At 40.1% G+C, this 15,899-nt stretch overlaps 1 protein-coding gene and 1 pseudogene across 3 annotated transcripts in view; one reads left to right on the top strand and one right to left on the bottom strand.

Annotated features, from left to right (window-relative positions):
- Positions 1 to 15,899, top strand: part of TAOK1 (TAO kinase 1) — a 130,981-nt gene that overhangs the window by 90,626 nt on the left and 24,456 nt on the right. For all 3 annotated transcript variants that reach the window (XM_028154968.2, XM_054709492.1, XM_054709491.1), the window contains 4 exons: positions 1,210 to 1,344; positions 7,556 to 7,792; positions 9,839 to 9,967; positions 12,903 to 13,106. In XM_028154968.2, the coding sequence (XP_028010769.1) occupies positions 1,210 to 1,344; positions 7,556 to 7,792; positions 9,839 to 9,967; positions 12,903 to 13,106 (705 nt within the window). The remainder of the gene's footprint in view (positions 1 to 1,209; positions 1,345 to 7,555; positions 7,793 to 9,838; positions 9,968 to 12,902; positions 13,107 to 15,899) is intronic.
- LOC114233827 (40S ribosomal protein S24-like) lies at positions 14,034 to 14,418 on the bottom strand (annotated as a pseudogene).

Genomic DNA, 15,899 nt, shown 5'->3' with positions numbered 1-15,899 from the left:
GCTACATTATTTTTTGCACTTTCAAGTACAAAATTTTTTAATTTTCTTAAAAATATTTGAGGTCAGGTAGCTCCTTTTAGCAATTATTAGGAATGCTTCCTTTTTAACTTAACAGCTTGTGGTATTACCTAAAATGTTAGTAGACACCATTAGCTAAAAGGTGGAACCAACATAAGTGTCCATCAACGAATAAATAAACAAAATGTGGTATATACATCTAATGGAATATTATTCAACTGTAAAAAGGAATGAAATTCTGATACATGCTACATGGAGTGAACCTTGAAAACATGCTAAGTGATACAAACCAGATGCAAAAAGACAAATATTGTGTAATTCCATTTATATGAAATACCTAGAATAGGCAAATTCATAGAGATAGAAAGTAGATTAAAGGGTACCAGGGGCTGAGTAGAGGAGAGTTTTTGTTAATGGATACAGAGTTTCCATTTGGGATGATAAAGGTTTGGAAATAGTGGCAATGGTTGTACAATATTAAGAATGTAATTAATGCCACTGACTTATATACTTAAAGATGGTTAAAATGGCAAATTTTATATTACATATATTTTATCACATACAAAAAAGTTATTAAGAATGATTAGATAAGTGGTAGTGTTATTCAGAGCAAAATCATGTTTAATTTTTATATTCTTACAATAGAATCAGCGATATAAAAGATTAGTCCCATAATTAGTTGGTTGCTACTTAATTGACTTCTCTTTAGTTAATGAACTAAGGTAATATATAAGGAAAGACATCAGTTTACAACTACTTTTTGATTACTTACCTTGGACAAATGGCAGACGCATTATAAAGATATTTTAAAGCTATATTATTGCTTCTAAAACCCAGGAGCCTTCGAAAAATTAATTTCATTGCTGCTGTTTAAAATATTGGCTGCATGTTTCATCATCATTATTTTCAAGTCATATTAAAGCTTAGCAGTTTTACATATGAGTAGGATATAAATCTAGCCTTATACATTTTCTTATCCTGAATCTCTGTGCTATTTCATACACTGAAGAAATAATGTCTCCTGATTCTAATTATGTTGGAAATAAAATATCAGCATTCCTAATTTTCATTTGTTTTTGCTCTTAAAATTGTATCAGGTTTGTTGATCAGGTTGTCATTTTAAGCTAATTATCTTAAAAGTTCAGATGAACTCTGTTCACCTCAATAGTGTTGTCTCTTTTTTTTATTTAGGAGGAAGAAAATTACAGAGAGGAGGGAGATCCTAGAACAAGAGCGTCAGATCCACAATCTCCACCCCAAGTATCTCGTCATAAATCACACTATCGTAATCGAGAACACTTTGCTACTATACGGACAGCATCACTGGTATGTGCTTCACCTGAATTTGAAGTATATTTTCCATGTTGAATCTTGTCATCTATACTCAGATATAACTATTTTTTTTTTGTATTTGAGGTTTATTTTGCAAAACATTTATTCAGAATTAAGTGCCTGTTAGAAGAAAGAATATACGAAACACTCAGACAGCCTACCTAATAATAGACAAATATGCAAATTGACCGTACCTTCGCTACGCCCAAGCCACACCCACCAGCCAATCAGGATGAATATGCAAATTACCCCAACAAAGATGGTGGCTAATTTGCATATCAAGACAGTGTAGAAAGAAGCCAAGAGCTGCAGAAGGGAGCAAAGCTGCGGAGAAGCAAGCAAGCTGGGGGAGGAGAAGGGAGGAGCGGAGGCGGGGCCGGGGGAGAAAGGAGGAGCGGAGGCGGGGCCGGGGGAGAAGGAAGGAGAGCGGGCTGGCGGGCCAGGGGAGAAAAGCAGGGGGGCTGGTGGAGAATGCGGGGCGGGGGACAAAGGAGGAGAGCAGGCAGGGTGGGGTAGAGTGCAGCAGGAAACCCTATTGAAGGATTTTTCCTGCAACGGGAACGCTAGTTAAACTAATAATATCTTCAAGACATGTACACAAATAACTAATATGTTAGAATACTAGTGACCCGGTGCACGAAAAATGTGTACGGGAAGAGAAGGGGGGTCCCTCTTGCAATCTGGGACCGCTGGCTCCTAACTGCTTACCTGCCTACCTGCCTGATCGCCCCTAACCTCTCTGTCTGCCTGCCTGATTGCCCCTAACTGCCCTCCCCTGCCGGCCTGATCTCACCCCCAACTGCCCTCCCCTGCCATTCTAATCTTGCCCTCAACTGCCCTCCCCTGCCGGCCTGGTTGCCCCCAACTGCCTTCCTCTGCCAGCGTGATCTTGCCCCAGCTGCTCTCCCCTGCCAGCCTGATCGCCCCTAACTGCCCTCCCCTGCCGGCCTGAACTTGCCCCCAACTGCCCTCCCCTGCAGGCTTGATCTCACCCCCAATGGCCCTCCCCTGCCGACCTGATCTTGCCCCAAACTGCCCTCCTCTGCCAGCCTGATCTCGCCCCCAACTGCCTTAAAACCCCTTCTCAGCCCCCACCTTAGGTTCTGCCTTCGCAGTTCACCCAGATTAGGTTCTGATTGGTTGGTTTCTATGCCATTCAGCGTCAAAAGCTCCGCCTCCTAGGCAGCCATTGGCTCCTCACAGTTCACCCAGATTTGGTCAGTTTCTATGCCAGTCAGCATCTCCGGGCCTGATCAGAGAGGTGGGGCTGATCAGTAGCCCCCGCGGAGGCCCGGAGAGCAAGAGAGGCGTGCTCCTGGCCAGGCCCGGAGAGAAAGAGAGAGGCAAGGGCTGATCAACAGCTGCCACAGAGGCTACGGATTAGAGCCTGCTTCTCTCTCCAGGCCTCTCTCTGGGCCTGATCCACAGCCCCCTAAGTAGTCAGTGCTGGGTCATCACGGCAACTCAGCACTGATTGCAGGACTGACTTCTGGTGTTCAGTCAAGCCTTCAGTCGTTATGGTCACTGCCTTTTTGTATATATAGATATTAAACACTTAAGAGTACTACACGATATTCAGCAGGAATTCAGATGACTTTTTAAAAAATATATATTTTTGTTGATTTCAGAAAGGAAGGGTGAGGGAGAGAGAGACAGAAACATCAGTGGTCAGAGAGAATCATTGATTGGCTGCCTCCTGCATGTCCCATACCGGGAATTGAACCTGAAACCTGGGCATGTGCCCTGACCCATAATCAAACCGTGACATCAAACCGTGACCTCCTGGTTCATTCATAGGTCAATGCTCAACCACTGAGCCACGCTGGCTGGGCAATTCAGATTCCTTTTAATTCAGGGCATAAAGGAGTATTTATAAAACAAATTGAGCCTTAAATAATTAGTTTTAGACTGGAGAAAGAGGAAAAATGTTATTTCCACATAAGAATTGACAATAAGGAAATACTGAGGCTAAAAAAAATGAGGGGGGATGTTTGGAAAATGTCAGGTGATCCAATTTGACATACTCAAAATGTAGTTTTTCTGATTTCCCAAATAACAATAAAAGTGATTATTTGTTAATTACAGGAACGCTATTTTGATGGGGTACTTATAACCTTGATCAGTCAAATAGGTAGGACCAAAACACAGTAAAGGATTCTAGGGATAGAAAGAAATTATAGAAAAAACTAGAGGCCCAGTGCATGAAATTCGTGCATGGATAGGGTCCCTAGCGGCTGCTGGCTGGCTGGGCCTTCCTTCATTCCGCACTGCCCCCTGGTGGTCAGCGCATGTCATAGTGAGCAGTCAAACTCCCTGTCAGTCAAACTCTCAAGGGGACACTTTGCATCTTAGGCCTTTATATGTATAGACTAGTGGTCTGGTGCACGAAATTTGTGCATGGGGGGGGGGTGTCCCTCAGCCCGGCCTGCACCCTCTCCAATCTAGGACCCCTCGGGGGATGTCTGACTGCCGGCAATCACACCTCCCTCTTGCAATCCAGAACTGCTGACTCCTAATCGCTCGCCTGCCTGCCTGATCACCCCTAACCACTCTGCCTGCTGACCTGATCACCCCTAACTGCCCGCCCCTGATTGCCTCCCCACCCCCCACCCCCGCTGGCCTGCTTGCCCCCAACTGACTGCCCCTCCTGCTGGCCTGATTGCCCCCAACTGCCCTCCCCTGCCGGCCTGATCGCCCCTAACCACCTCTGCCTCGGCCCCGCCACTGTGGCTTTGTCTGGAAAGACGTCCGGAAGGTCTCCTGGTCTAATTAGCATATTACTCTTTTATTAGTATAGATAGGCTATTGGAGAAAATGACAGAAAGAAAAAAAGATATGGGAGTTATCTAACTTGTTAACTACATATGCAGATTTTATAAATCCCATGCTGTATGACATGGGGCCAAGAACACCATCTCTCACCATAATTCAGGTCATTCCTACTATTCTGCAACATCTAAATAACTCTTTGAACAGAGCAAGTGGCCAATTTGCTTAATTTTTTTTCGTAGCTATTTTAATAAATATGTAGAGAGGGGCCAGTTTGTGGGGAAACATCTTTGTGTCTTGGCATATATTATATGTTTCCCAAGCAAGTCTTCTGTCCCACAATTTGGCTCACTCAAATTAATTAAGAGCACTTAAGTTATAGATTTAGAAAACTTAAAATCCATTTCCTTAAACTTAATACTGTAATTTCATTGATTTCAAATAAAAATTCAGAGTATGTAGATTTATGTGCAAAGATAAGCATAGCTATAGTATTCAATATATTTACTATACACAAATATTCAGTCTAACTTCTTTTGCCTTGAATTTTTTTCATACAATCAAATGCACAGATCTTAGATATTCCGTTTGAAGAGTTTTTATAATGGTATATACGTAGGCTAACCATCCCCTTAAAAAACAGTATGTATAAAATTTCTTGATATCCCAAAAAGTTCCCTTCATATCCCTTTTTAGTCACTTCCCCATTTTCATGACTCTTTTTCTTCACTATTGTTAGGTTTAATTGTTTTTGGATTTTATATAAATAGAATCACACAGAATGTACTCCTTTGAGTTGAGCTTATTTTACTCAGCTTAATGTTTTTGAGATTCATCTATGTTGTTGTGTTTAGTCTTTTTTTTAGAAAACTAACACTTTGTTTCTTTAATATATTTTTATTTATTTCAGAGAGGAAGGGAGAGGGAAAGAGAGATAGAAACATCAGTGATTAAATAGAATCATTGATTGGCTGCCTCCTGAACAACCCCCACTGGGGATTGAACCCACAACCTGGGCATGTGCACTTGACTGGAATCGAACCCAGGACCCTTCAGTCCGCAAGCTGATGCTCTGTCCACTGAGTCAATCTGGCTAGGGCTGTGTTCAGTCTTTTTTATTACTGTAAATAGTTTTCTATTTATTCATTCCTTCTATTGATGAGCATTTGGTTTGAATCCCATGTTGAGCTATAACACATAAGTTGCTGTTAATATTTTTGTGCAAATCTTTATGTAAATATCATGTTTTAATTTCTCTTGGTAAGTACCTAAGTATAGAATTGCAGATTCATAGGGTATATGTATGTTTAACTTTATAAGAAACTATTGAAGAGTTTTCCAGAATGTTTGTACCATTTGATATGCCCATTAGCAGTGTATAAGAGTTTCAGTTGGTTCACATCCTACTCAACATTTGGCGTTGTTAGTCTTTTTTATTTTAGCCATTCTAGTGGGTGTCAAATGGAATCTCATAGTGGGTTCTTTTTGTTTTGCATTTCCTTATGACTAAAGATATCACCATAATCACCTTATTGTCCATTCATGTATGTTCTTTAGTGGGGTGTCTCTTCAAGTCTTTTGCCTGATTTCTTATTCAGATATCCATCCCTTTTTTTTTTTTTTAAATCCTCACTTTAAGATATTTTTCCATTGAATTTTAGAGAGAGGGATAGAGAGAAATATCAATGAGAGAGAAACACATCAATTGGTTGCCTCCTGCACAAGCCTGACCAGGGCCCGGGCTGGGGAGGAACCTGCTACCGAGGTACATAGCCTTGACTGGAATCGAACCTGGAACCCTTTGGTTCACAGGCCGATGCTCTCAGATGTCCATTTTTTAAATATTAATTTTTAGGAGTTCTTTATATAGTCTGGATAACAGTATTATATCTCATATATATCTTGCAAATATTTTTTCTCCATCTGTGATTTACCTATTCTTTTTCTTACTGTTTTCTTGATGAGAAATTAATTTTTTTAGTTTTAAAATCCAGTTTAAACAACCCAATTTAAAATGGGTAAAGGACTTGAATGAACATTCAGAAAAGATACACAAATGGCCAACAAGCACATGAAAAGATACTCAATATCATTATTCATTAGGGAAATACAAATCAGAACCACAATGAGGTACCATATCACACCACTAGAATGGCTACTAAAAACAACAAAAAGGAAAATAAGTGTTGGAGAACATACGGAGAAGTTGAAACTCCTGTATACTGCTGGTAAGATGTAAAATGGTTTGGCTGCCGTGGAAAACAGTTGATTATTCCTCAAAAAGATTAACATAGAATTACCACATGACCCAGCAATTCTACTCCAAGGAATATACCACAAAGAATTGAAAACAGGTATTTAAACAAGTACATGTACACAAATGTTCATAGCAGCATTATTCACAATAGCCAAAAGGTGAAAATAACACAAATATTCACAATGGGTGACTTGATAAACAAATTATGGCATATGCATACAGTGGAATATTTTTTAGCTATAAAAAGGAATAAAGTACTGATTCATACTATACAACATGGATGAAAATTGAAAACATGTTAAATGAAAGAAGCCAGACACAAAAGGTCACATATTTATATTCTATTTATATGAAATACCCAGAATAGATAAATCCATAAAACAGATTGGGGGTCACCTGAAGGGAAGAATCAGGAGCAACTGTATAATAGATAAAGGATTTCTTCTGAGGTGATAAAAAATATTTTGTAACTAGGTATAGGTGGTGGTTGCATAAAATATGAATGTAGTAAATACTACTCAGGTGTTCACTTTAAAATGTGATTGATTTGGTTTTATGTGAATTTCACCTCAATTTGAAAATCCAATTTATACATTTTTTTTCTTTATAGTCAGTATTTTGTGTACTGATCATGAAATATTTGCCTACCCCATGTTTGTGAAGATACTCTGTTTCCTTCTGTTATATGACTCTGGGTCTCATGTTTAGGTTAAATAACTCTTTTCAAATTAATTTTTGTATTTAGATTGATATAGGAGTTAAGGTTTATTTATTTTTTTTATGCAGAGAACCAGTTGTTTTAGCAGGATTGTTAAAAAAAACACACCACACTTTCCTCTTTGAATTTTTGGCAGAAATCAATTGACTGAATATGTGTGGGTCTATTTCTGTATTTTATTCTGTTCCTTTGATCTACTCAGCCTATCCTTAAAACCACACTATTTTGATTACTGAAGTGTATGCTTCCAACTTTTATCCCCCTCAAGATTGTTTGCCTATTCCATTACATTCCCATATAAATTTTAGAACCAGCTTGTCTGTTTAAAAGACCTGCTGGAAATTTAACTGGAAATTGCTAGCTGGGATCTCTTACATTAATTGCCTACTTAGTTAATACCAGAGTGGTCTAAAATGATTTTGAAAGGAAAATGTTTGCTTTATTTTATTCTTTCCTTCTAGGTTACAAGGCAAATGCAAGAACATGAGCAGGACTCTGAACTTAGAGAACAGATGTCTGGCTATAAGAGAATGAGGCGACAACATCAAAAGCAGCTGATGACTCTAGAAAATAAGCTAAAGGCTGAGATGGATGAACATCGCCTAAGATTAGATAAAGATCTTGAAACTCAACGTAACAATTTTGCTGCAGAAATGGAGAAACTTATCAAGAAACATCAGGCTGCTATGGAAAAAGAGGTGACTGATTCAGTATTACATTTTTTAAACTTTTTAATTTATTGATTGATTTTTAGAGACAGGAAGAGAGAAACGCTTTGTTGTTCCACTTATTTATGCATTCATTGGTTAATTCTTGTATGTGCCCTAACTGAGGTTTGAACCCACAACCTTGGCACATCAGCACAATGCTCTAACCAACTAAGCTACCCGGCCAGGGCTCAGTATTATTAATTTATTTATTCTAGCTTTTGATCATCTCAGAATTAATCAAGGTAGCATTTTGATGTTGGTGTATCTGTTCCCAGAACCAAGCAAATCAATTATGGAAAGGGAGAAATATTTATATAACGTGCACAATATCAAGTACTGAGTCTGGGAACCAATGGACATGGGATCATCTCCTGATGTGATAGTTTTATAGTGTAACAGTAGTAAGTCATTCAACTATTCTAGGCCTTTGGATTCCCTGGTAATTGAGGAGTTTGAGAAATCACCCATCAATAGGAGGTTTAGGTTTCAAAATATCATTCATGATTCTCTACTCTCTGTATTTTTTGGTCAGACCTAGAGGCCCGGTGCATGAAAATTTGTGCACTGGTGGGGGGAGTCCCCTCAGCCTAGCCTGCCCCCTCTCACAGTCCGGGAGCCCTCGGGGAAGGTCCTACTGACGGCTTAGGGCAGTGGTCAGCAAACCTCAGCTCACGAGCCACATGCGGCTTTTTGGCCCCTTGAGTGTGGCTTGGCATTAGAACCACTTCTTCAAAATAGACTAACCCAGGCCGAAAACCGACTTCTGTGCATGGGCCACGAAGTTTCAATCGCACTGTATGTGCGCGCCTGCACGTGGTATTTTGTGAAAGAGCCACACTCAAGGGGCCAAAGAGCCCCATGTGGCTCGAGAGCCGCGGTTTGCCGACCACTGGCTTAGGGGGAGCCGGCATAAGCCGCAGTCTGGCCTCCCTCTGTGGGAGGCAACCGGGCTGATCAGGGGAAGGCGACGCCCCCATCACACCGCTGCTGCTGCCACTGCCAGCCACAGCCGAGGCTGCCTGAGCCTCGGCCCGGCCCTCGCAGCAGCAGCTGCTGCGGCTTTATCTGGAAGAATATCCAGAAGACATCCGGTCTAATTAGCATATTACCCTTTTATTAGTATAGATAATTGAAGATTATTATAATATACACAACATGTTAGAGGTTATAAATTAAGAGAAGTTAAGATTTGGCCCATTTGTTTAGTATGATAATGGTTTATTTTTAAGCAGTCTTGTCATGGGAAACCTTTTCTTCTGTTTTTAGTGTCCCATCTGTTTTATTTTGAGAGTCACATTTTTTTTCAAGGAAAACGTAAGCTCAGTAAATTCACACAAAATCATTAAATAAGTCTGGTCAGTCCACATTGAGGCATTGTCATTGTTACCCTGTTCACCTTTTCCCCCCAAGAAAAGAAGAACCACTCTCTCACAATAGTAGAGAAGTTGGCAAAATAACTTATGGTGTAAATACATACTTGATTTTGAAATAATTTGTGAAAAAATGTACAGGTATTTAGAATCCTGTTAGGCTTTGGGTAGTGTTTTTAATAACTTGAGAAGAGGTAGTAATTAGCATATTTGCGGAAGCAATTCATGAAATAAGATGTGTAATATAATTACCGATTTGTTTAAAATATATATGTATACATAAATATATGCATGAAAAAATTAGGAAGAGTATCACCAAAATGTTTATATTGGTTATTTTTGGGTGCTAAAATCATATAAGATTTTTCTTCTTTGTGTTTTTCTGTATTTCCTAAATGTTCTAAAATAAATATGTATCTAGCATATAATCAGAAGTAAAATAGATGATATATATATTACTTTAAAGGTGAATTTTATTTTTCTGATTCTCCTAAAATTCATATAATAAAAGATCTGAGTAATAATAATAATTTGGGAGTTCTTATTTTGGTAATGTTTACACTGATTTTATGTTCTTGGGGAATAAAGGAGTCCTTGGTGATATGTATTTAACTGCTGCTTTGAATCTATAACTAATTTGATCCATTTTTAAAATTTCTTAAAGGCTAAAGTGATGGCCAATGAGGAGAAAAAATTCCAGCAACATATTCAGGCCCAACAGAAGAAAGAACTGAATAGCTTTTTGGAGTCCCAGAAGAGAGAATACAAACTTCGAAAAGAACAGCTTAAGGAGGTACTTGTTTTATAAAAATTGTCAAGGCAATTATCTGATTGTTAATTATATCCAATCTGATCAACTCATAGAAGCATTAGAATAAATTTTTCTTTTAATTTTTTTTCTTTAATTACAGTTGACATTCAAGATTATATTAGTTTCAGGTGTATAGCATAGTGGTTAGACATTTATATAAATTACTAGAGGCCCGGTGCACTTAAAATCAAATTGCCCCCCCCTGTGGGGCAGGTGCTGCATCTTAAGAACCACTGGACTTGACACTTTTCCTCTCTGAGCTTCATTTCTGAATACATACGCATATACCATGGGAATTGTCATCTCTTCTCCGACTACCTCACTGGGTTGTCATGCGGAGGTTCTGAGCTAATATACCTAGAAATGTTTCATCAAGTAAGTGATGTCTAAATGGGGAGGGATTGTTATTTTTAAGCCCACGGGTACCCTCGCAAGTAGCAGGTGCTGACTAGGGGAGGGGGGCATGATTGTTTCCCAGGACTGTAGCTTTGGAAGCTTTGCAGAGGGTTCCGCAGGCCTCAGAGGGGCAGGCTCTGGCCAGCATCCCTGTAGCGGTGGTCGTCCCTGGAGGCTCTGGCAGGGGGCAGGGAGTTAGGGGGGCACTAAGGGGGGCGGCGATGCCGAAGGGGGAGTAACTGTCAAACCTTCCCGCTTGGCACCATTCTTTAAATTGTACGTGGCTGTTTCGCAGCTGTACCTGCTCAGGGCGGGGCTCCAATTTCCTGGAGCCAGGTGGGGCCCAGGCCAGAGTGGAGCCAGGCGAGTTAGGAGGGCGGGTTTAGCCGCGCCCCCAGCGAGGTTCAGCGTGCTTCTGCCTTGGAGACCGCACTGCTGCTGTCATCGGCAGGGAAGGGTCTGACCCTGGGGGGACGCTCAGGCCTGCCTCCACCCTGGTCTGGAGTTGTAGGGAGGAGAGGTGTGCCCGGCCCCAGTGGAAGGGGCCTGGCAGCGGCGGGCCACGGGCCCCAGGTGCCTCCGGGGCGCTGACGGGTGGTCGCTGGCGTGCTATTGTTGTGGGTGCCCCTGGCAGGGGTGGCGGGGGAAGAGATCGGGAGTCGGAGGTGCGGGCTGCAGCTACCCGCGAGGCTGGGTCTTCTCCCCATCCCCAGGGGGGTGCAGGGGCTGGGGTAGGGTATCTGTGCCAGGGGGATTGGAAGAGCTCCCCATGGCAGCTTCCTCTTCCTTCTTCGCAGTCCAGACTCCTGTCAGGCGTGCTCCTCAGACCCCTGGGAACTTGGCTCCAGCAGCCAGCCCCCTGCTGCGCGTGCATCAATATGCAGATTGATTGTTACAGGGACACCCGTAACGACAATTAGCATATTACCTATTTATATGTATAGATTATATGTATAGATGAAGTGATCTCCTTAATAAATCTAATGTTCACCTGGCACCATACATAATTATAACAATATTATTGACTATATTCACTATGCGGAATAAAGTTTTCTTTTGTTGCTTGTGTTCATTAAATGTGTATATCAGTTCGAATAAAGACATTGATTATAATCAATTACTCATCAATGAACTAAGATCATCAGTTGATTAGGATCTAAAAAGAAACATCTGAAAATATAATTTTACTTATAATAGCTTTCCTATGCATTTATTAAGTAACTGACTTGTCCCATAGTGTGCATACACATACACCCTTAAATTGAGAGCTACTCATTTATGTGCTTTTTATTTTTATGTTGTTTGAATATTTTATGAACTAAAGTTGTAAAGAATTGGTCTCTTTCTTGATAACGGGAAAGACCATAAGGTTAGTAATCTCTGAAAAATCATTTTATACCTAGGGAAGGTGGCTGATTTATATTTATTTTTAACCTAAAAGGCGTATGGTGATGCCTTTTAGATTGAAAATATACTAGTGTTAATTAGCATTGTAGGGTTTGCTTCATTGAGTATATTGTCAATGCTCTCATCTTGCCCAATAAAATGCTTTTCCATTTACTAGTTTATGAGATGTTACTTAAAATGCTGTAGAAAAACATTGTTTTTGATTGTTCAGTGGTATTAATACTAAATATTAAATGCCATTCATGAGGAAGATCACTGTTCTTCCATGGTTTTGTTGATTTTTCTATTTAATTTTTAATTCTTTTATATTGAGTCTATCCATAATTTTTCAAAAAAACTTAATATTTAGACTGTCGAAAACCAAGAAGTGAAACATAACTGTATTTTAGCCCTAATTTTAATTCACGTATTATTTTTACCTGAAATCATTGCCTTCTGTCACAAAAAAAAGATTTAAAGAAAGGTGTGTTTTACTTCATTTACCAGTCATTTTGTGTTTTTGAAGCTAGAAACCATCATAAATTTAGCTGTGCAAAGTTAAAAGGGTATACATGCTTTCCGGTGTACATTTCTCTTTCCTGTCCTACTTCATGGATAACTCAAGGAAAGGGAAAATATTACCTACCTCCTTAAGGTCATTGCCCTACCTATGCATTAGAGAGGACATAGATAAAATACTTTTATTTAAATAGTAGAGGCCTGGTGCATAGATTCGGGCACCGGTGAGGTCCCATGGCCTGGCCTGTGCCCTCTCACAATCCGGGACCCCTCGGGGGATGTCAGAGAGCTGGTTTCGGTCTGATCCCCGCAGACCAGGCTGAGGGACCCCACCAGTGCACGATCGGGGTCAGGGAAGAACCGCGGGAGGGCTCTAGGTTGTGTCCGGCCCATCTCGTCCATTCCCAATCGACGGGACCCCAGCAGCAAGCTAACCTACCAATCTGAGCATCTGCCACCTGGTAGTCAGTGCACATCATAGCGACTGGTCAAACGGTCTAACAGTCAGACACTTAGCATATTAGGCTTTTATTATATAGGATATCAGATACCAAATGGTACACTCATGTAGTTAATTTTTATGTATTTTTAACTCAGTGGTTTTTTATGTTGCTAGGAGCTGAATGAAAACCAGAGCACTCCAAAAAAAGAAAAACAGGAGTGGCTTTCAAAGCAGAAGGAGAATATACAGCATTTCCAAGCAGAAGAAGAGGCTAATCTTCTTCGACGTCAGAGACAATACCTAGAGCTGGAGTGCCGCCGCTTCAAGAGAAGAATGTTACTTGGACGCCATAACTTAGAGCAGGACCTTGTCAGGGAGGTACGTTTAAATGATGTGAAATCAGGATCAAAAAATGTATACACATTTTGAATGATTATTAATTCCAGTGACTTAAATCTGAAAAGAAAAAAACATTCATTGAGCTATCAGCTATAAAGTATGTATACATTTTTTGGGACACCCTATATGTCACTCACATCCCAGCCTCAAGGCCTTTGGACTTTTACTTCCCTCTGCCTAAGTCCTTCTTTCCCTGATATCCATGTGACTTGCTTTCTCCCTTCCTTCATACCTCTCTTCAAATGTCTCTTCCTCAGAAATACCTTCCTTGATTGCAAAATCCTTCTCCCTTCTTTAAATGTTTTTCTTTGTACTTCTCTCTCTCACATACATGCACTTTTTTGAAGGAAGTCTCTCTTCCCCACTAGAATGGAAATTACATGAAGTCACAGGCCCTGACCAGGTAGTTCAGTTGGTTAGAGTGTCATCCCGATATGCCAAGATTGCAGTTTCGATCCCTGGTCAGGGCACATGTAAGCATCAACCAATGAATGCATAAACAAGTGGAACAACAAATCATTGTTTCTCCCTCTCTCCCCTCTGTCCCCTTTCCTTTCTCTAAAATCAATAAGTTTTTTTCAAAAAGAAGTTATATGAAGTCACAGATTCTATTTGGGTCTTTATATGCTTAGTATCTGACCCATAGTAGGCATTCAATAAATATTATATTTAATCAATAATAAATCCATGAATAAAAGAAATATTAGCTTTTAAATATGAGAAAATTAATTGGATAATTTATTATGCCTTTGATCTTCAATGGATGCCATGAAGTGTATGTTACCATTTGACACATTTATTTTCACATAAAAGTTCTTAGTTTATTAATCCTCTCATGAAAAAACTGCACAATAACCACAGATAAAGTCACTAAATAATCTTTAATCCTGTTGTCCAATCTCCAGCTCACTTTTTGCTAGCACCGACATTGGCCTTTGCAGTCCGCCTGACTTTCTTCATTCTATTCTTGCATTCCTTTTTCTGTTTTCTTGACGTCTTCTTCTCATGTCTTGTAAGCATCTGTGTTTGGATTCATTTTTCTTTGTGTAATCCAAGGAATCCTAAATCATGCCAAAGCCAATTGTCTTGCCACCACCAAAATGGACTCTGAATTCAAACACAAAGATGACATCTGGTGTGGTCTTATACATTTTGGCTAGTTTTTCCCGAATTTCTGTCTTAGGTACTGTTGCCTTCCCAGGGTGTAAAGGACATCAATGATCATTTGTTTCCACTGAAGTAGTCTGTTGGTCCTGAACTTCCTGGTCCAGATAGTTACTGTGTTGTTCATGATGATGGCCAATCTCTAAGCACCCGGGAGGCAAAAAGTCATTTAACACATTTATAATCATACTAGAGGCCCGATGCACAAAATTCGTGCAAGGACCTTGGCCCCGGCCCCTGCCTGCCGCCGCCACTGCAGCTGGTGGCCTCTGCCACGGCCCCCGCCTGCTGCAGCTTTGTCAGGAAGGAAGGACGTCCGGAAGAACATCTGGTCTAATTAGCATATTACGCTTTTATTATTATAGATAATTTTTAATTAGACAAATCCTGAAACTCTTATACTAGTGAAAACAGTAGATCTCATTATCAGAGGTACCTGTGAGCATAGATAAATTTATTTCCAAGAGTGGCTTAAAATAAGCTTCAGATATAGCATAATTATTCAGAGGCATTGGGTCTGAATAATGGTATGGAGAAATGGGTAGTATTGGTAAGAGTATAAATTGATACTGCCCTTTGGAACGTAATTCAGAAGTAGCGCTTAAAATGTAATATGCAGCCCTAGCCAGTGTCCTCAGTGGTTAGAGTATTGGCTCATGCACTGAAGGGTCTCGGGTTCAATTCCAAGTCAAAGGCACATCCCTGGGTTTCAGGTTCCATCTCCTGTCCTGGTTGGGGCACATGCGGGGAGGCAACCAATCAACTTGTCTATAATGTCGATTATATTATTAGGTGAAGAAAGCATATTATATGCCTATATTGTATATTGTTATTCACTTTTTAAAAACTATATGTTTTTCTGTAATAGATATGTTATGATGAGCTGGGGAAGGTTGGGAAACATTTGCAACAAACCGTTGTCCGCTGGAGAAAGGGTTTAGGCAAAAGGGGCAAGTTTGACTTCTACATTGTGTGTGTGTGTGTGTGTGTTGTACACTTGTTGTTTTTTCCACTCTTGAACATTTTAATTAAATTTATTGGGGTGACATTGATTAATAGGATCATATAGTTTTAAGTGTATATTTCTATGATATGAAATCTGTGTATTGCTCTGTGTGCCCATCACCCAAAGTCAAACCATCTTCCGTCACCATGTATTAAGCTCCCGCTAGCCCCCACTACCCTACCACCCCCCTCCCTCTAGTAAGCACCACACTGTTGTCTGTGTCCATGAGTTTCAGTTTTATATCCCATATATGAGTTGAGGTCATGTGGTTCTTAGCTTTTTCTGACTGACTTATTTCACTTAGTATAATATTCTCAAGGTCCGTCCATGTTGTTGCAAATGTCAGTATTTCGTCTTTTCTTATGGCTGAGTAGAATTCATTGTATATATGTGCCACATCTTATTTATCCAGTCATCTATTGAAGGACACTTTGGTTGTTTCCAAAGTTTGTCTTGGACACTATGAATAGTGCTGCAGTGAACATAGGGTGCATAGATCTTTGCAGGTACATGTTTTTGAGTTTTACAGGTATATTACCCAGGAAAGGAATTGCTGAGTCTTATGGTGACTCTATTCTTAATTTTTTGAGGAACTGCCAGAC

This window comes from Eptesicus fuscus, chromosome 20 (genome assembly GCF_027574615.1).
Source record: "Eptesicus fuscus isolate TK198812 chromosome 20, DD_ASM_mEF_20220401, whole genome shotgun sequence".
Classification (NCBI taxonomy): Eukaryota; Metazoa; Chordata; class Mammalia; order Chiroptera; family Vespertilionidae; genus Eptesicus; species Eptesicus fuscus.
The sequence above is the reverse complement of the archived record's forward strand: the minus strand, read 5'-3'. Positions and strand labels throughout refer to the sequence as shown.